Raw genomic sequence first — 21,389 nt, 5'->3', positions numbered from 1 at the left:
AACATTAGGTAAAATTGTGTCACAGCTTAAACCGTCTACGTGTCCTCTTGACCCTATTCCTACCACCTTTTTTAAGGACATTTTTGAATCTGTGTCTGATGACATACTAGGCATTGTAAATCACTCCCTACTTAAAGGGATATTTCCAGCGGCGCTTAAAACTGCCCTGGTTAGACCCACCCTGAAGAAAAGTAACCTAGATCCTTCTGATCCAAAAAACTGTAGACCAATATCCAATCTCACTTTTCTAAGCAAAATTTTAGAAAAGGCAGCGTATAAACAACTTCATGAATTCTTAGTCTTAAATAATAGGTATGACCCACTCCAGTCAGGTTTCCGATCATACCACAGCACAGAAACCGCTTTGCTTAAGGTAACTAATGACCTTAGGATAAATGCAGACTCGAAAAAACTCTCGATTCTTGTACTCTTAGACTTAAGTGCAGCCTTTGATATGGTAGACCATTCCATAATTATTGAGAGACTTGAAAACTGGGTTGGCCTCTCAGGTCCGGTCTTAAACTGGTTCAGGACTTACCTGGCTGACCGAGGCTACTTTGTAGTACTTGGTCACCATAAGTCAAAAAATTATAGCACAACCTGTGGAGTTCCCCAGGGGTCAATTTTAGGACCGTTGCTTTTTAGCCTATACATGCTACCCCTCAGTTCTGTTGCGTCTATGCTGACGACACTCAGCTTTATATCTCAGTAACTCCCAACGACTACAAGATGATCGACCACCTGATAGATTGTATTACTGATATTAATATTTGGATGACACAAAACTTTCTCCAACTCAATCAAGAAAAAACAGAGGTATTGATCATTGGCGAGAAAACTGGGAGAGAGAAATTATCTGCACACTTGAAAACACTAGTTCTTAACACTAAGTGTCAGGCTAGGAATCTTGGTGTCATAATTGACCCAGATCTAAATTTTGAAACTCATATTAATAATACTATTAAAACATCCTTCTACCATCTAAGAAACATCACTAAGGTACAATAATTTCTCTCCCAGGCAGACACCGAAAAATGTATGCATGCGTTTGTTACTAGTAGGCTAGATTACTGTAATGCTCTCCTGACAGGTCTCCCCGAAAAAATGATTAATAGACTACAAATGGTTCAGAATGCTGCTGCTCGTGTCCTTACTAGGACCAAACGAAGAGCGCACATCACACCTGTCTTGAGATCACTACACTGGCTCCCTGTCAGTTATAGAATAGACTTTAAGATCTTTTTACTAGTCTATAAATCACTCCACTGCGATGCACCCAATTACATGGTGGACATGCTCATAAGATACACACCAGCTAGACCCCTAAGGTCTAGTGGCACGGAACTTTTAATAGTGCCAGAGGCTAGGACAAAGAGATTTGGAGGATCAGCTTTTAGCATATATGCTCCTAGATTGTGGAACACCCTACCTGAGGGCCTGAGGTTGTCTAAAACTCAGGACATTTTTAATGTGCTGGTAGGCAAACTGGCTAGTAGTCGCTCTATGTGTAGAGGGCTGCAAGGGAATTTTCCTGGCTACATAGTGTACAGGTTTTTACTTTTGCCTGCTCGCGGCTCTGTCAGTATTGATTGATTGATTGACTGATTGACTGAAAATGTTCATTGTGTGAAGCGCATTGAGTTGCATCTTGTAAGAAATGCGCTATACAAATACAATTTGATTTGATTTGATTTGAATATTATTTATTTATTTTGTTTGCAATAATGCAAAGCGGTTCCAAGACATAATAAGGTCATTTTTGTTTATTTTTTTTCCAGCCTAGTAATAAATAAATAATATGTGTTATTTAATTCACTATTTGTATTCTTGAATTCATATTTCTTTAGACTACACCAGATTAATGTTATTTATGTGTTAATTAAAAACACAAATCTTCATTATTATTTTATTTTATTTTATTTTATTCTTTTTCTTTATTTTTTTATATCAGTATTGGCAGTATATCGACAGATATTGCTCATAGATGATCGGTGGCAAAAAAATACGGTATCAGGGCATCCCTAGTATCAATAACATATTATCAATCACCATCCCTATTCACCTCCACATTCAAGTCATGCATGGGCTAAACCAGTGGTTCTCAAGCCTCTCCTCGGGGACCCCCAGCCGCTCCACATATTTGATCCGTTCCACCACCAGCACACCTGATTCAACTAATCAAGTACAAACCAGAATTGCTTTGTACTTGATTAGTTTCATCAGGTGTGCTGGTGGTGGAACAGACCAAATATGTGGAGCGGTTGTGGGGTCCCCGAGGAGAGGCTTGAGAACCACTGAGCTAAGCCATGTAGAAATGCAGGCATACTTTTACTAGAAACTACAAAATGTGTTTCTTATACCATGAAAATGTCTCCAGAACAGGTAGATGGAGAATGTGTGCACAACAGTTCACAGTCATTACCTGCCCTTCGTGTATAGATGAAGGCTTTATCTTCTGCACATCCTGGTTGACCTCATGATAGAAGAGGTTCATCTTCACCTGCAGGTCTTCATACGCTTTTGGACTCTCTGGTTCGATCCCTGGTCCCTTCACGATCCGGCCCCAGAGACAGAACGGATTCTCAGCCTTCGATAGAGAGCATGTCAAGTCAACTATACAGGTTAGGTCTCAAAGATGCAAGGTATATGGTATGGGGGAGGCGGTAGCCTAGTGGTTAGAGAGGCCGGCTAGCAATCGGAAGGTCACTGGTTCGATCCCCGCCTCATGAGGGAGCTGCATGTGCTCTTGAGCAAGGCACTTAACCCCTAATTGCTCCAGGGGAGCCGACTATTGATGACCCTGTGCCTAGAGCAAAAAATACCACATTCCAACAATTGATTGACAAGTTGATTGCATGGCAAATAAAACATTCATTCTTCTTCTAACAAGGTCAGAACTTGAACCGACATCAGCCACTATTAATACTACACATTTATGCAATGATGAAATAATTACCTTCAGAATGGATATGTCAACCATCGTTCCAACCTCCAACAGCTTGGCCAACTGCAAGTTAAAACAAAGAACATGGCTGTATTACATATCATTGAAACTTGCTTTATCTATGAGCTAGCTTCCACAACACAGCAACAAACTCAACTTGGTGTGTTCTTCAAATCTATAAGCTATATAATAATGGTTAAAATAGTTAGTTATAGTCGTGCATTTTATGATTTTGCTCAATAAAATAAGCACCTGCGTTTAGCCTGCTTAGCTAATGACTTCACGAGAAACGCAGTCTGGTAATAAACTCATATGGTAAACGGAGATTTTCTTGTCTAATTATAATTTCAGCTAGCAGATATTCGCTTGCACATGCCTTTGAATCGTGATAGCTTAGCAATTTCACTAGTTTTGTACCTTTGCTAGTAGCTTGCTAGTTCGCTGAGCAAGAAGTCCAACGCGCCTAACGCAGACCTGACTGGATCACCTGCAATGTGATTGGTCAATCACAGACCTGACTGGATCACCTGCAATGTGATTGGTCAATCACAGCGAGCTGCTACTTGCTGTAGTTTACCCGTTGCCACTGCTTCCCTGTCGACACTTGTATGAATTTCGTACCTGTTTTAGTTGAAGTGTAAGTATAAGTGTATATGGATTAGTTTTAGTTTTTTGTGTGTGTGTTTGTCGTCCAGGTAGAATCAACCAACGGAATTAGCTCGGGTAGGTAATGTGTAATGCTCTCTACTGCCACCAGGTGGCGGTGTAGATGTATTCCCTCCGCTGCCCACCAGATGGCGGTATAGATGTATTCACGTCCGTCAGAAACTTCACTTTCAGTCCCTGCCGTTTTTCACCAAATTAATTAGGATATTAGAAATAGAATTACAAACCCTTAAAAGTAATAATTGAGATGTTTATTTCCATAGACAAGTTAAATATAATGTGTCGTTCCTTTATCCATATTAACTATTTCTATACTAAATGCTAAAAACAAGTTTAACGTTGGCGCTTTTATTTTGAAGCGAGGATTGATTGATTGATTGAAAACTTTATTAGAAGATTTGCAGAAGTAGGTACATGACAGTACATATTACATACAAGGTCAACTAACAGGATAAAAACCCAAGAAAGCCACTGGCTTATTTCAATTGGGGTCCTTGATTCTCAATTCATCGTTACATGTAAGACAGACAGAGAAAAAAAAAACTAGTACTATCTACAAGATAATACAGACAAATAACTATTACTATCTACAAGATAAAAATACATCCATCATGGGAAGAACAATACAACAAAACATCAGGTATCAGGAGGGAGGTGGACAGGCAGAGTCGGACTGTCTGTTGTCGTTCACGGAACACAGATGCAATTCTGGAGGCAAACAAATCCCAGGAAACTCGTCCTGTTCGTAATTCCAAATGGAGACAAAAAGGGCAGTGCTTGTAAATGCTGTCCCCCCTTATGGACACATCATTGCCAATGAGAAGTGGAGGGGCACAGTACTCGTGCAAAGTTGGAAGGGTAAGTTAAACTCGCTAAGCAACCTAGTCAAAACAAACAGCCACGTGATACGACTGCATGGTGGTACTTGCCTTCTCAACTCACCCATCAACTTTGAACTTTTGATGTTCAATCAATTGAGTCTCAATTGATATCTGGTTAAATTAAATAAATAAAACATCCCCCAGCAGTTCGGAGTAACGCAGGACCAAAGGTGATGAAAAACACCTCAAATGATGTCCTTTTGATCCAAGTTAAACTGATGAGTGAGTTGGGAAGGTTGTCTGACTGGTAAAGTGCCATGGAGTCGGATAAGACAACAACTGTCTGATCTGTGGGTAGACAACACTACTCATTTGTTGAAGCACTTTTTTTAGCCTTTACATTTTTGGGGGGGAGGACACAAATGACCCTGACAACACAAACGACAGAATAAGCCTATGGGGTAGCATGTATTGCAGACTAAACTTCTTCCTATAGAATTGTACCTTTCATTGACTTTTTGACTCTAGGAAGTGTGAAAATCATCTTCGAGAATGAGCTTGGCGTGGTTGACTTTCATCTGTCCAATAAAAGCTGTATCCTGTACGTCTCTGAGTGTGACATTGTGGCTGGAAATAACTACAAAAGAAAACTTGTTCGGTTTAGAAATGTAAGTTTAAATTCAATGTTGTGTTGTCTACTACTACTATTTTAAAGGTTTGTTTACACTCCTACTTTTCATTAGTGGTGTTCTTATTATGCCTCTCTCGTGTCTCTTGCCCTGTTTTGAAGGCCAACAGCAGTCTCCAGGGGATTGTGTTAGTGGAGAAGACCAGAATCAGTGAGCAGTACTTCCCTGCCATGCAGAAGTTTGTGGTGTTTGAACTCGGTCTGACACTGCTACCTGTTGGCAGTCAAACAGAAGCCTCCCAACTCATTTCTCAGATAGTAAGTCATACTCTTTTTTTTTTTTACCCCATATAAGAAAACAAGTAAAGAGTAATAATCAATGACTTTCAGTGGCTGAATAATTGGTGATTTTGGTTACTTCCGCGGGTGTTTTCTGCAGGTGCATGGAGAGAGTAAAGAGAACCCGTTCCGCAGGAAGAGTGTGTCTCGGTTGTTGGACCCTGTGGTCCTGGCCCTGGTGCAGCAGATCCCGGGGGTGGGGAAGGTCAAAGCCATGGCTCTGCTCCAGAACTTCTCCAACGTCCACCAGCTGTGCAACGCTGGGACCCATGAACTAGAGCCCCTGGTGGGCCAGGCTGCAGCCCAGCACATCCACAACTTCTTCCACAATCCGTTGGTTTGATTTTACGGTACAGCCGAGTGTCAATGCTGTTAAAGAGGACCCAAAAGTTGGGAGTTGTTGAAGGTCTGAAAGGAATAGCGATTGTGATATTTAAAATGTTACATTACAACAAGCTGTGTTTAAGTTCTTCCTAAATATATATGCCGTTTAGCTGACACTTTTATCCAAAGTGACTTACATTGCGGTGAGTGCATACATTTTCAGTATATATGGTCCCAAAGGGGAATTGAACCCACAACATAAGTGTTGTTATCGCCATTCTCTACCAACTGAGCTACAGAGGGCCACAAATGAGATGTACAAAGATTACATGCTGTTCATGAGTTGGAAGAAATCCAATAGATCCATATCATGGCCTATAAGTCTGTCTAGTGTAGACTTTGGAGAGGTACACAGGATCAGTTGCTAACCACTAGATAGAGTAGAAGAGGCTTTTCCTGGTAAAGGACTATTAAGTACATTTTCACTGCCTGGGATTCAAACAGCAGATCCTTCTAAATCCATTCCATTTGCACTAATTAGCATTTTGTCAGTGAAGGAACACTTTCTTGGCAGCCTGTTGAAGTCCCCTTTTCCCCCCAACCACAGTCAGGACTGCCTTTTATACCAGTGTGTACCATGTGACCTGGCTGCATGGAGTTTACCCTGGTAGTGACCTGTCTCTGTGACATCCCTTCCCCTCCACACTCAACACAACAGACAGTGATAATGGCATGCTGGCCAAGTATGAATTGACTACATGAACTCTCATGGGGTGAGGGAATGTTTAGACATCATTCTCACCTTGCCTATTCGGTTGTTAAATCGTGACGTGTTTCCGGGTCCAAAGTTCTGGTTTGGACCCGGAAATTGCTAAACGTCACGTTTGACGTCAGACTTAACAACCGAATTGTTACAAACTGTAGGGTGAACGGGATGAGACCTCAGACGTGCTGACTTGACTCCTTTGGGATTAGTGTTTACATTTGAGGGGACAGTCTTCCCTGTTGTTGTCGTTTTGTTTTCATTTTGGAGGTACAGCGCATCGAAACCTTTGACCCTTGTGTGAACTTTCGCACTTGCACCATGATCTAATGGCTTCTTTGCAGTGAAAAGACACCGAATGGGGTTTTCTCTCGGCCTCTGACACTGTCCAGTGTCCACCTTCCCCTCACCCAGAGTGGCTCCTCCTGTGATGTATTGGTTTTCTGCTCTGCTTCCTCCTTTAAAGTGTCGCACACTGCTGGCAGTGTTCAGCTTTCCTGCCCGCAGGACAAAGCAGCTCCCCGTTTTATTGGCCTTCTAACAGGATCAGCTGAATCCAGGCCCTTTATTGTGTAGTCTGGCGTTAGCGAGAGAGGGGAAGAAAAGCCCTGGTGCGACTGCACAACTTGACTTCCTAAATTCCACACTAGGGTCCTTTAGAAGGGAAGGGAAGCATGAAGAAGGCCCTCTTTTGGATGCATGCACGGAGCACTCCTCTCTTTCGGATCCCATCCCAACAGTTCAAATGCGGCCGGCCTCTCCTCGGGAGACTGTAGAGGTGTATCAATATAACATGACTGCCTGGGACTTATTTATTTTAGATACAAGAGGAGTCAGAGGGCAGTGTTGTGTGATTGCGTGTATCTGACATGAAATATATGGTGAACCAAGAACATTTTGGCTAAACTGTTCTCATGTAAATTACTTTTTCCTACATACAATATATGTATTGTGTTGTTCAATGAAAAGTCTAAGCAATAAACTTTATTTCACACAATTTAAAGACCGCTCTTATCAGTTTGAATAGTTGTATATTTAAGTTGTGAAATGTCATGGGCTGCAAACTACCTGCCGTTCAGGACATTTACTCGAGGTGCAAGAGGAAGGTGGTAAGATCATCAGAGACCCCAGCCACTCCCTGTTCTCTGTTGCCTTCTGGCGAATGGTACCGGAGCATCCAGACCCGGTCCAACAGGCTCCGGAACAGTTTCTATGCGCAGGCCATTAGAAATCGCAACTGATTCACCTCAACCGCCACTACCTCAACAATAGGTAAATGTGATTTGGTTTGATATGTATATGATATGTTTATACTGTAGGCCTTACCCTATACAGCATGATGAAGCTCTTTATGAATCTCAAACACTATTGACAGACCTGTTTATTAAGTAATTTCTCAAGAGGGCGACATCTATTCACAAGAAGTAGGAGAGTAACCTATCAAGCAAGTCTCAAAGGCATTCCAAAATCCCAATAACCGGTTGAGAGAAAAGAGAAAAACGACGCACTTCGAACAAATCCGATTGAGGGGGTCTCCGACAGTGGGTCCTTCGAAAGCAGTGATGCTCAAGTAGTTGATGGCACGAGAGCAGGGTAGTTAGCATTCTACCCTGGACAGCGACAGATTATTGCGCATGCGCACGCTATTCAGTGTGCATCAATGCCGTGTGTGAGTTCAAGAGAGGGATTCGTGGTGCCCCGCGGTGGTGTAGCGGTCTAAGCACTGGCCACTAGTGCAAGCTGCCCACCGGGGACTGGGATCGAATCCCAGCTCGCCAGATCCGGATATGGCTGGGGCACACACGGGGAGCGGCATATTGGGCGGCCGCTCCCGAGGGCGGTATAGGAGTATTTCCGGACAAGGATCCGTCGCGCAACAGCGCCCCCGGGGTGCCGGAATAACGGTGCTGGGCTCGAGGAGCCAGTCAGCTAGTCTGCCTGGCGGCCTCCTCTGGGACTGCCGGCCACGGGGTCGTGCGGCGGATCCTTCGCAATAGGCAGGGGATAATTGGATGCTAGATTGGGTTCAATTGGCTACCAAATTGGGTGAAAAAGGGATAAAATCTGAAAAACAAAATTTTAGAAAAAGAGAGGGATTCGAGAGAGCCTTTGATATGGTCGCAGACATGGATGGAGAAAAGCGGAAAAGAAGTATCTGGTCACGGCAAGAGCAGGTGGCCGGAGAGAAGTCCTTGAAAGACGGGAACAACACGCGTGACGATATCCCCGATAGAGTGACACTGAAAAAAGAAATAGGACTTTTAAGCGCTTGCACAATTATCATAGGTAAGGTTGAAGAAGTGTAGCTATTGCATTTATTAGAATCAATTGTGAGGTTGTTTTTCACTGCAGTGCTTTCTTTTAAGATACAACTTGTTTTTTTATGCATGAGGCATGCACTTGGTGAATTTAAATTATTAGAATTAATGGTGGACTGTCAAGCCTAATTAAAAGTTAGCTACATGCCTTTTCAAGCACAATTTGGATGAGAAATGTTTACCTTGATTTTTATTTTATCTTATTAAGTAGTAGATGGACTGACTCACTCAGCTGCCCTTGCGGCACGTTTGAGGTATTGTGGTGCATATAGCAGTTAGATCAAATGAGCAACTATGTCTTGTCTACCATCAATGCTTACGTGGCCGAAATATATTAAGTGAAGTAGCACATTGCTTGTCAAGCAGAAGCAAATTGACTGCTGGGGCAGAAAAGATGGCAGCGACTTCATTATTAAATCCTCACACAAATCAACTATTGGCTGGTTGAAGGGTGAAATAGTGCCGCCCACAATATAATGTCACTATAAAAAATGTCTGGAAATGTGGTAGTTTATTACTTTGTAGTTTTAGATATTTTTCGACTGAAAAATTGCTTTGCTGTATGGTAGATAGATGCACATAAGCTCTACTTTGTAGGTGCTTTTAATTGTAAGTAAGGCTTAAAATATCTGATTCAGCCACTGGATGTTTATTTGCACTGGTGTCACATTATCTGTATGTCCCCAGACTGCTGAAAACTGACTGCTTATGATGCAGGTAAACATGCACTCTTTTATAATACCTGGGAAAGGGTTAGATTAGGTTTGTGTATAGGTTTCACAGTATAACTATAACAGTATAACCTTGTTCAACTGAAATATATAAAGAATTCTGCAGTATGTATAATTACTGTTTTTAAATTTTTCAATTGTCTTGTCTCAGTATAGTCCCCAGTATGGTCTACTGCTGCTTATAAGTGACATTGGTGCTTAATGGAAGGTCTGTTCCACAGAATACTGATTCACCATTGCATGTGTTGAAGAGAACACCAACTGTGATTGGACAAATTGAACAATATCCAGACTAGCAAGTTAATGTGTCCACACAGTTTTAAAAAGGTAGACATCTCACCTCAAGTCATGACATATTGGGAACAGCACAAACCAACATGAAGTGTATACTGCAGAAATAATGCAGGAGATGTTGAATTCAATTCTCGCGGCTCCGTCTGGGCACGACAGTTAAGAGTAAATAATTTATGTCCAGTTATGTAATCAAAGTCTGTGCCACTTGGCTGCCTTCTGCTGTGCTACTCCGAGTGCTGTACCCTGAATGTTTTGGTTGGGATAGACTGGTACATCACAGAGATATCCTGGACCCTGATCAGTATGATACTCCAGCCACGGTTGAAGCTTCCTGTGTGAAGGCACTTCCTTACTCTCTGACAGTTGATCTTAAACTCTGTGTCTTTCATTCACATCCATAGTATGACATTGTGATTGTACTGGTTTTTTTCTTTGAACAATGTGTCTCAACAAATAGGGGGTGATTTCAAGTACACTTGAAGGGAGAAAGATTCCTATAAATAGTTTTATGAGAAAAATGCTGCTCTAGTTCCACTGCTTGTTTACTTTATCTACATGTATAAAACAAAACAGACAATATTGAATTGATGATTTACTTGCTTAGTCTAATGTATCACTTGTAAGTCGCTTTGGAATAAGGCTTTGGGGAAAAAAGTAAATGTAATATACTACAGGCACCCCCAATTCTACAATGTAATCGCCCCTGACAGCATCTATCATTTTGATTGCTCAGTCTGTATACATCTCTATATTATAAATATCGATTTTTCTGTGAATAACTTAATCTGAGAACAGTTATGTTAGCCATTCTCTTGGGTTTTTACTGCATGCGTTCCAGTAATATATGTTTTGTCCTTGTTCTTAGGAAACATAATTGGTTCTGGAATCTTCATCTCCCCGAAGGGGGTCCTAGAACACTCGGGCTCCGTGGGCCTAGCGCTGGTCGTGTGGTTATTAGGAGGTTGCATAGCTGCTCTGGGTTCCCTCTGCTATGCTGAGCTCATGGTCACCATCCCAAAATCAGGGGGAGACTATTCCTACGTCACCGAAATATTCGGAGGCCTGGTTGGGTAGGTATCGATGTCACCCACACCTACAGTACCAGTCAAAAGTTTGGACACATTTTCTCATTCAATGGTTTTCTTTATTTTTATTATTTTCTACATTGTAAATTAATACTGAAGACATCAAAACTATGAAAGAACACATATGGAATGATGTAGTAAACAAAAAAGTGTTAAACAAACCAGAATATGTTTTATATTTTAGATTCTAAAAATATTTAGAACCTTTAGCTTTGACGACAGCTTTGGACAGTCTTGGCGTTCTCTTAATCAGGTTGGTGTGTGTGTGTGTGTGTGTGTGTGTGTGTGTGTGTGCACTGGCGGACTCAGGGGGGGGGGCAGGGGGCCCCCCCTGGTGCGCCCACGGATGAAAACGTCGCGCTAAAGTGCCCTTTTGAGTGGAGAAATTCGCGCTAAAGTGCCCTTTTGAGTGGAGAAATTGAGAGGACGTGCCCTATTGGCTGCCCTTCCAATGGTCTAAACTTGACCATGTGCCCCCATAGTTGAAAACGGCACGCTAAAGTGCCCTTTTGAGTGGAGAAATTGAGAGGACGTGCCCTATTGGCTGCCCTTCACATGGTCTAAACTTGACCATGTGCCCCCATAGTTGAAAACATCACGCTAAAGTGCCCTTTTGAGTGGAGAAATTGAGAGGACGTGCCCTATTGGCTGCCCTTCCAATGGTCTAAACTTGACCATGTGCCCCCATAGTTGAAAACGGCACGCTAAAGTGCCCTTTTGAGTGGAGAAATTGAGAGGACGTGCCCTATTGGCTGCCCTTCCAATGGGAAAACATAGCAAGAAAATTAAATAACGTGTCTTAATGAGTGCTCTGTTAGTGGATACAATGTGATGCAGCTTACTAGGGCAGGCTTTCCCAAAGTGACGACAGTCTAGGGTCGGTGCCAAATAGTTAAACGCTGCTTACATTCAAAACACATTATATGGCCATCAGCAAATATTTTCTGCGTTTTTGCATGGGGCCGATGGGCTAATATCTAGCTAATATTTAGATGTTTCTCGATCTGCACTGTTCTGCACTGACAAAATGTATTGTTGCCAATGATTAAACAATAACCTTTAAAATACTCATTCCCAATCCCATTGTTGAAAACATACTATTCCATCCATTTCAGTTTTAGACACACCCCCTCTCAAATGTTCAGATGATGTCAGAGAGGGCTTTTAATGCAGTCTGCTCTAACCTGGAAAAAGGACACCCTTTGTAATCCCCACTGCTACCTAGTTAACTAACACTACTTTACATTGTTAGCAGGCTCACAAAACAAGCTGTGGGTTGACTAGCGATGTGTCATTGATTTTCAACGTTTAGCTCGCACTTTTATTTTGAAGTTGCGAAAATGAAAACAGAAGACTATAATGTCATAATGTGCCTCTTGTTGTCTTTCAGAGAACAGAAATGCTAAACTGCCGACATGTTTGCTGTAATTATATGACTTGGCAGTAGGCAGTCATCACAGAGTTTTGTTGCTCTATTGGACCTTGTCAACCAGTTGCAAGTTATCCAAAAACAAAGGGGCGTTCATTCCACAGGGAGTGGTATCAAGATAATCCCTGGCTAGAATATTCTATGGAAAGTGATTCTATGTTTTGTTTTGGTTGCCGACTTTTCTTGAAAGAGGAAAAGTATGAGAATAAAGTAGCTTGGAGTACAGGGGGAGTTAACAATTGGAAAAAAGGCACAGACAAAATTAAGGAGCATAAACAAACAGAAGCACATATGGTAAGCATGGTAAGATGGAGCAACTTCAAACAGAGACCACTGGAAGAGGCTTTCAGGAGGGCAGACATAGAAGGCCAAGCCAAAAGAGAACAGGAACAACAACGAAACAGGGAGATAATGACAAGACTGGTAGACATCACATTGTATCTTGCACGGCAAGATGGGGCGTTCAGGGGTCATGATGAAAGTAGTACATCTTTGAACAAAGGACATTTCCTTGAACTTGTACAGCTACTTGCAAAATATGACTCCACCATCAAAATGCACCTTGATAACATCAACCACATCCAGTCTCAACAGAAAAAAACACAGACATCACTGTTGTCCTATAAGACACAGAATGACATAATCAATGCCCTTGCCACCTATGTCAGAAGAGTAATTCTCAAAGAAATGGATGAGTCCAAAATATTCTCCATTCTCTTGGATGAGACAACTGATGCTTCTCATGTCGAACAAGTGTCATTCGTTGTTCGCTTTGTCCATCAGATGGAAATCAAGGAGAGATTTTTACAAGTTTGTGACGTGAGCAGAACAAGAGCAAAATAATTGGAAAATTTTGTGATGACAGTCCTTGAGGAGAATAGATTAAAAGTGGAAGACATCAGGGGCCAAGGCTACGATGGAGCCGCAAATATGAGCGGAAGCTACTACGGTCTGCAGTCACGAATTCAGAGCCACAATAAGAAAGCTTTATACGTGCACTGCCATGCCCACTGTCTCAACCTGGTCTTGGTGGAGAGTGCCAAATCAAGCCAGCATTTTGTTCGGTTTTTCAACTTAGTTGAAAGTCTGTACTCCTTCATAGCCAGATCTCCAAAACGCCACGCTGCGTTCGTGAAAATGCAACAGACCATGTACCCTGACCAAAGAGTCTGTGAGTTGAAAAGGCTGTCTGACACACGGTGGGCATGTAGAGAAGATGCTCTGAGATCCCTGAAGAAGGTCCTTACTGCTGTGGTGAAGCTGCTTCAGAACATGGCTGATAGTGATCCACCAGACTCTGCAGCAGGTGATGCCCGGATGCTCTTGCGTAGCATAGATTTTGAATTTATTCTATGCATGGAGATTGCCACACCCGTCTTCAATGAGACTGCCATCGCATCTGCTTCGCTTCAGAGAAAAGACCTCGACTTGTCATTATCATACACCATTGTGGAGGGGGTCATACAAAGAGTGACAGCAATGAGGAAGGATGAAGAGTTCAAGGTGCTTTTTTCAAATGCAAAGGGGCAAGCAGAGGCAGCAGGCATTGAGGTGCCAGAAGAAATACCTGGACAAACCAGACGGAGCAAGGTACCTCAAAGGTACAGGTATAGCTCTGAATCTGTTACGGAGGAGTACCAAGCCCAAGACTTGGAGGAACACTACCGGGGCAAGGTGTTTCTTGACATACTCTCGCATGAGCTACACCGTAGATTCAAGGGGAAGGATGACACGCCTACTGGGTCAATCCTAACAGGTCTTCTCTGCCTTACCATCTCAAGTCACTGGAAGGGCATGACAAATGACAGAGCTGCTCTATCTGTCAGAGATGTGTGCCAGTTGTATGATGCAGAAGAAGAGAATGTTGTCACCGAACTGAAGGTATTCCACTCTTCATATGCTCTCCCCTCCAACAATGTCACAGCTGCGCTTAAGTGCCTTAAAGACAATAATGTGGAATCAGTTTTCCCAAATCTAACTATGCTCCTCAAAACTTATGCTACTATCCCAGTGACAACTGCTTCAGTAGAGCGATCATTCTCAAAACTGAAGCTGATCAAAACCCAGCTCAGAAACCGATGTGGGGAAAAAAGGCTCTCTGATCTCATGCTGCTTTCAATTGAGAGGGATATCCCAATTGATCGTAATGAAGTCATAGACATATATAAACACATGGCCCAAAGAAGAATTCTGCTATGACTCCACTACCCACCATCTCCCTTCCGTTGCAGCAATGGCATCTGTTCATGCTTCTCCTGCAGCAAGCGCCCAACCAATATGCACCTTTGTTTGGACATGCAGAGTGATTTTCAAAATGAGACACTCATGACACTATTTTTAATTTCCAGTTACAGTAACAGTCATGTAATCTAATGTTGGGTCTTAAAATCATATTTTTTCATATAATTGTTTTCATATAATTGTCTTGTTTCTTTTGTGTAGTTTGTAATAATATATTTCTTTATTTCTTGATCTGTTGAAGATAGTCCTGTCCATAGGTAGGTAACTTGAGCCTAGGCTGGGGGGATGGGCTGTTTATTATGGTGGGAGGCTAGGGGTATGGGAGAGCCTCGGTTCAATGTTTTGTTTGTAAAGCATTAGTTGAAATGCAGGTGCAAATGACTGAGTGGCAGACATTGTATATGGTTTTCTAGTTCTGATTTGTTTTGACAATTTTCAAGGTTTGGTTTTATTGTGTGCTTGATTGCATTTTAAATGTTCTAATATTTCAAAGTTTGCTATTATTGTAATTCTGTATGTTCTCAGTTTGACAATAAATCTGAGTCAAACTTCATTTTCTATATATTTTTCTTTGAGTGGGTAAATGTACAGAGGTGAATGGGTTAATTTTCAAAACAAGTGAGAAAACTGTTGAATCTGGATGGAATGTATACCTATAGTGATGTGTCAGTGAAATATAATTAGTTTTACAAAAGAAAATAAGATGAGAAAGGTCAAATGGCACTGATGGTGCCAAAATGTCTCCAAATGGCACAATTTGGTTGTCCGCCTAAACATACCTGTACTAAAACAGGTACAAAGTTGCACTGGCTCACATTACTAGCATCTAATTTGGCGTAAGTACTCATCAGACCATGGAGTACTGATTCCTAGATGATTTGGGCTACCAGCTCAGGTTTCCAAGCTGATATTCACTCTAAAAGCTGTCGTTTTTTTAGGCAGAGAGTGAACTTGAGATGTTTCACAATGTTCTAGCTCTATTTACTCTGACACAGTAGATATATTTTGATTTTGACACTTTGATTCTGCCACCCCACAGGTGTTAGCTTTCATTTGATAGCAAGATCATTATGAAAGCCCTTGTGAGCAGAAAACCCCCCAAAAATAGAATGGATATAAACAGGTTAACATATAGCATGAAAATAACCAAAAAAATATCTTTGGAGGTGTTTGTGAAATAAAAATTTTAAAGGTGTATTGTTCCCTATGTGTTTTTATCATAGAGGTGTATACTTTTAATCTGTATTGCCTAGACTACATAATGTTAATCTTAATCCATACATGACGCATCATAGCTTTTTCCTCGCTGATGGGGTCCCATGTCGTGCAGTACCGGTAGGTGCCCTTTTTTTCTTTTCGCCCCTGCCCTTCAAACAGCCTGAGTCCGCCACTGTGTGTGTGTGTGTGTGTGTGTGTGTGTGTGTGTGTGTGTGTGTGTGTGTGTGTGTGTGTGTGTGTCAGTGGAAAAGGAAACTGTGAACACCGCCCAGCATTCTCTTCTCAAGAATACATGGGAGAAAACCAATAAAAAAGCAAAATATGGCTACTTTGAAGAATCTAAAATCTAAAACATGGTTTAAATCATATACATGTATATACACTTTTTTGTTTACTACATAATTCCATATGTGTTCTTTCATAGTTTTGATGTCTTCAGTATTAATCTACAACGTAGAAAAAATATATATAAATAAAGATAAACCATTGAATGAGAAGATGTGTCCAAACTTTTGACTGGTACTGTACATACTTTTAACATTATCTGTATACAGGTGAAATACACTACGTGAGCTTAGAATTATAAGGTTCTATCTCCGTTTAGGGTAGTTCAGAGATATTGAGCGTCAAAGTGTTTACATTCCATTATGTTCTGTGAGATGGAACGTTTGTATTTTATGAATTACTAACTCAAAAATGTCAACATTTTAAAAATAACACCACACAGGCATTAATAAACACCTAATGGATCAGATTATGTAAAAAACTAAATTTTGACAAAAATGGAGATAGAACCATATAATTCTAACATCACGACTTGTCACTAGAACAGACTAGGATTTTGATCAAAGTGGTTACACGTGGGACTGTTTGTCTGCTCCCAGCTTCCTCCTCCTCTGGAGTGCGGTGCTCATCATGTACCCTACCACCCTGGCTGTCGTCGCCCTGACCTTCTCTAACTACGTCCTTTAGCCTGTCTTCCCTAACTGTGTACCCCCCTACATGGCCACGCGCATGCTGTCCATGACCTGTCTACGTGAGTTCTGCTCCATGTTGTTCATCCTGTGTTCAAACGTCAATGTAGTTGTAGATCATGCCATGGTTAATGGGTGAATAGAGATAGTGATCTTTCACACATACTAGTTATAAGGTATCCAGAACATAATGTGAACAGAGCTCTCTTGAAGGTCTATCGAAGTGGTGCAATGTGAAATGTCTCTTATGTAACAGTCGCCTGACGATTCCAAGCCCATTAAAGTTTTAAAAGGGGATATTAACAATGCATGTGGGTGTCAGACAGGAGGAAATGGAAGGGGGAGACATGAGGAAGGAGTGGGCGGTAAAGTCGTGAAAACGAATTACTCTGCTGATGACAGAGTTTCTAAAGAAGACATACAATCTTGTTTGTATCGTGTGAACTTGAACAAATATTCCTGTTGTTGGGTCTACTATTGGGTATAATGTTCTGGTACATTTGCCAGAATGAGGACATCACTCTTTTTGTGAAATTATTGATGGTTTTGTGGTCTTTGATCTGATGGGTGATGGTTGTAAATGGTAAATGGTAAATGGACTGACATATATAGCGCCTTATTCCAAAGCGCCTTACAATGGCCTCTCATTCATCCATTCTCACACACATTCACACACCAATGGCGGCAAGCTGCCATGCAAGGCGGCGGCCCGCTCATTGGGAGCAATTTGGGGTTCAGTGTCTTGCCCAAGGACACCTCGACATGTGGTCAGCCGGGGTTCGAACCGCCGACCTTGCGATCATTACACGCCGGCTCTACGGCTGGCTCTACCTCCTGCGCCACAGCCGTCGTAATCGGTCAGACTGTCAGCCTGCCTGAAAGTACCTGAGCACTGAGCCCTGTTAAGCAGTGAACGACACAAAAACCCTCATTGTGTTATTATGAGTGAGCAAATAAGCTTATGAAAAAGCCAACATGGCAACAATGCGGTGGCCCAATGAGGTGACCCAGCAGGGAGTTTTTTTTGCGTGTGATCCCTGCTTCTGGATGCCATCCCTCACACTTGTTTTTTGGAGTTGGATGCCAACCATCTGGGGGGGGGAAAGGTGAGCTTTCTCTGCCTCCTCAGGGACCTGCCTGCCTGTCTTCTCCAGGTTTTGTTCTGTGGCATCGGAAGCAGTTTGTTTTGGGGGGGCCGTGACAGCCCCTCCTTTGTGTGTGAGAGCCAGGCCACCATGAGAGAGAGAGAGGGGAGCCAATGACAGTGATGGATGAGGTGAAACAATCGTGCCCACCCCCCTGCTCCCACATTCCTGCCTGCCATGGCAACTTCTCCCGCTGCCGCCCCATCAACCCAGAAACCCTGGTGCCCATGTGCACAGCAATGACCCCCTGACTGACTGGGAGCAGAACACCGCATGGCCTAGCATCCATAATGCCAAGCTACAATTGGGCAAGAGCCCCCCTATATGAATTGTTTTCAGGGCAACATTTTTTACTTTCAACTAATATTGCACATACTGACAGCCCTCTGCAGCAATGGTGCAATGGAGATTCGCAAGCCTTGTAATATTAGGCTTATTGTACATTAATATATTGACACGCCTAAATAGGAGTGGTTCATTTCCCTCTACTTGAGCATTTGCAACATGTTCGTCATCTCTCTGTCTCCTCGCATGCATGTGGAAGGGTTATCTGATGGCTAAGTGTGAGTTTGTCCACTCACTCTCTCACTCTCTCTCTCTCCCTCTCTCCCTCTCCCTCTCTCCCTGCAGTGTTCCTGACGTGGGTGAACTGCTCGAGTGTGCGTCTGGCTACGAGGATCCAGGACGTGTTCACCGTGGGGAAGCTGATGGCCCTGGGTCTCATCATCGTGGTGGGGCTGGTCCAGATCTGCAAGGGTAACACAACACTTACATCTCAACTGCACAGAAACCAATAGAAACCAATAATACATTTCTCAAAACGTGATATTGGTCCTTGGTGTTTGCTTATGCATGGTGTTCTGCTTATGCATGGTGCATGGTGACACTCATGGTGACTTTAACCCTTGTAGGTAACTATGAGGGACTGACCCCTCAGGTGGCCTTTGAGTTCTACAAGACGCCATCGGTTGGGCAGATTGCTTTGGCTTTTCTACAGGCCTCCTTTGCCTTCAGTGGCTGGAATTTCCTGAACTACGTGACAGAAGAAGTGGTAAACCCAAGACGGTGAGCTCCATCGGGCTGTTGACACTGTAATTGGGCTCGGCCTATTAACATAAGAAAGAAAACGTTAAATGGGCGAATGACCATAGGAATTAATAGGATTTCAGGCTAATTCAATTACAGCTCAGAAAGTATAACTGGTATGAAGTTACACAAGTCTGGTCATTTAACAGTTGATTTGTTAATTAATTAACAAATTCTTATTAATTGATAATAGGTTAATTGGTTTAAGCTGTGCACTAAAGTTAGACATTTCTGCACATGGTAAAGTTGGGCTGATGTAAATAGCTTAAAATCTGTAGGAGGAGTAGCAGGCAGAATAATGATACATGATACAAATAATAATAATAAAATAATTATAATAAGATGAAGCAAGCTCACTAATAGAAAGAGAGAGAGAGAGAGAGAGAGAGAGAGAGAGAGAGAGAGAGAGAGAGAGAGAGAGAGAGGCACGGAGAGATGATGAACATATAGCCGTGCCCCAGTCACATATACAGTGTAGAAAACAGGAGGGGGGAGAAATACCTACCAACCCCGGCGGCAAATCACATTCCTACTTTAACCTCTGTCTCTCCATCTGCAATATCCAGCCTTTAAAGAAAGAATTATGGATAACACATATTATCCTATATTACGCCTCCAATAAGCCTATATTGGAGGCTTGTGGTGATATAATCCATATTTATTTAGCAGATAAGACTAATAAGAAGATTAAAATCAGTATAGTCAGCTTCCCTTTTATTTTCCTGACTCTGTTGTTAAGTGGTAGTTCTGTGACCCAGCACCAAGAGGTGGATGAAGTGCCTTCTCAGGCCATGTGTTAAACAATCATCCTGCCATTAACCAGTCCACCTCTGACCATGTGGGTTTTCTTTGTATTGGTCACTTCTACTGACTTTCTACCGAAAGTTAATCGATTATCTTATGAATGAATCAATAATTTACCTGGATTCATTAATCTACTGCTTTCTTAGATTGTGGTGACGCTTGCAGTTGGGTCTCGAGTATACAAAATGTAACCGCAGGTGAATGATGTATGTCACAGATCAGGTGGTCAAGAAATCTTCCTGGCCACTATTTCTGTGGTTGTTGTTGCCGTTGTGTGTGACCCGTGTCGATGACCTCATCAGGAATCTACCTCGTGCCATCTACATCTGCATTCCATTGGTGACCTTTGTGTACACACTCACCAACATCGCCTACTTCTCCTCCATGTCACCCGAGGAGCTGCTCTCATCCAATGCTGTGGCTGTCGTGAGTAGCGCTGCTCGCTTTGCAACATGACAGAACCACCTAGCTTTCTTGAACAGTGTCACTGAATGGCGTCGTCGGGGGCTGCATGGTTGCATAAAGATAGACCCAGGCTGTGTTCGGAATAGCGTACTAGCATACTACTCATACTAGATATGACGTAGATTTTGAGTATGTAGTACGTTCGAACTGTACAGTATGCGAGATTTGAGTATGCGAGAAATTTAGTAGGCGAGCAGTTATTTCCGGTAAAATTTAAGTCGGTTTTGATGGACACTAGCTCGGCTCCTATTTCCCAAAATGCATTTCGCGTCCAGAGTTGCAGAGTTGCGTCCAGGGTTGCCAGATGGGGCGGGTTACCGCCGAATGGGCTACTTGATTTTGAGGTTATAGAAAGTTTAGGCTGTAAATTGTCAATCCCATCTGGCAACCCTGTGCGCTTTCAGCCTCGTCAAACTGCGTCATACAAACTTGTCATACTGCTTTTGTTTACATTGCCCGATAGCCTGGGGACCGAAAGCTTGCAATAAACATTGTTTTTTGCACATAATGAGTGTGCAGATGCTGCTTTTTTGCACTCTATTTGATACTCTTCAGCTGCAGCACCCCAGCTAAGTCTGATCACGGAGGAGCGGTGGTATTTTCACTATACTGGGAATTAACATGTATTAACAATAATTAACATTAACATGGTGAAATGCATTCTTAGACATGACTACATCCTCATGATTACAAATATGCCACTTGAAATGCATGAAATCCAAGTTTATTTGTGTCTTACATACATGTTCACCTAGTATTTGACTGTTTGTAGCCCAATCACGAATGATCCCAGTATTGTAGCTTCAGACGGACAAGTTGGTTGTAGTGCTTGCCCAGGGCCGCTTTAAGGGGGGGCTAGCTGGGGCGGTGGCACAGGGCCTCGCGCTTTGGAGGGCCTCGCGTGAGGCAGGGTACTTTTTTGGTACCCTGGCTGGCGAGGCCCTCCAAAGTGCCAGGCAAGGGACCATATTATTATTTTTGCCTTTAATACATTTCTAAATGTTCACACATGTGATAATCATAGTCAATCATATATCTAAAATCTAGCATACCTTTAGGACAGGGAGATTCTTAGCAACAGAAAAAAGTAATTTCCGCCTATGACACCTTACGT

General features: G+C 42.4%; 1 protein-coding gene and 1 pseudogene across 2 annotated transcripts; both read left to right on the top strand.

Annotated features, from left to right (window-relative positions):
- Positions 1 to 4,365: 4,365 nt before the first annotated feature.
- On the top strand, positions 4,366 to 5,741 carry LOC308175815 (Fanconi anemia core complex-associated protein 24-like; the record flags this gene model as incomplete). Its single annotated transcript, XM_080550371.1, has 4 exons — positions 4,366 to 4,468; positions 4,960 to 5,099; positions 5,222 to 5,377; positions 5,499 to 5,741. 4 exons carry the CDS (start codon positions 4,366 to 4,368, stop codon positions 5,739 to 5,741), a joined length of 642 nt encoding a protein of 213 aa, XP_080406497.1.
- Positions 5,742 to 8,599: 2,858 nt separating this feature from the next.
- On the top strand, positions 8,600 to 20,266 carry LOC308153936 (asc-type amino acid transporter 1-like; annotated as a pseudogene). The gene is made up of 6 exons: positions 8,600 to 8,771; positions 10,694 to 10,898; positions 16,686 to 16,837; positions 18,551 to 18,676; positions 18,832 to 18,985; positions 20,113 to 20,266. The product of its transcript is annotated as an asc-type amino acid transporter 1-like (transcript).
- Positions 20,267 to 21,389: the final 1,123 nt, after the last annotated feature.

Source organism: Nansenia antarctica (genome assembly GCF_963989245.1).
Source record: "Nansenia antarctica genome assembly, chromosome: 1".
NCBI lineage: Eukaryota > Metazoa > Chordata > Actinopteri > Argentiniformes > Microstomatidae > Nansenia > Nansenia antarctica.
This window is presented reverse-complemented; position numbering and strand designations above follow the sequence as displayed.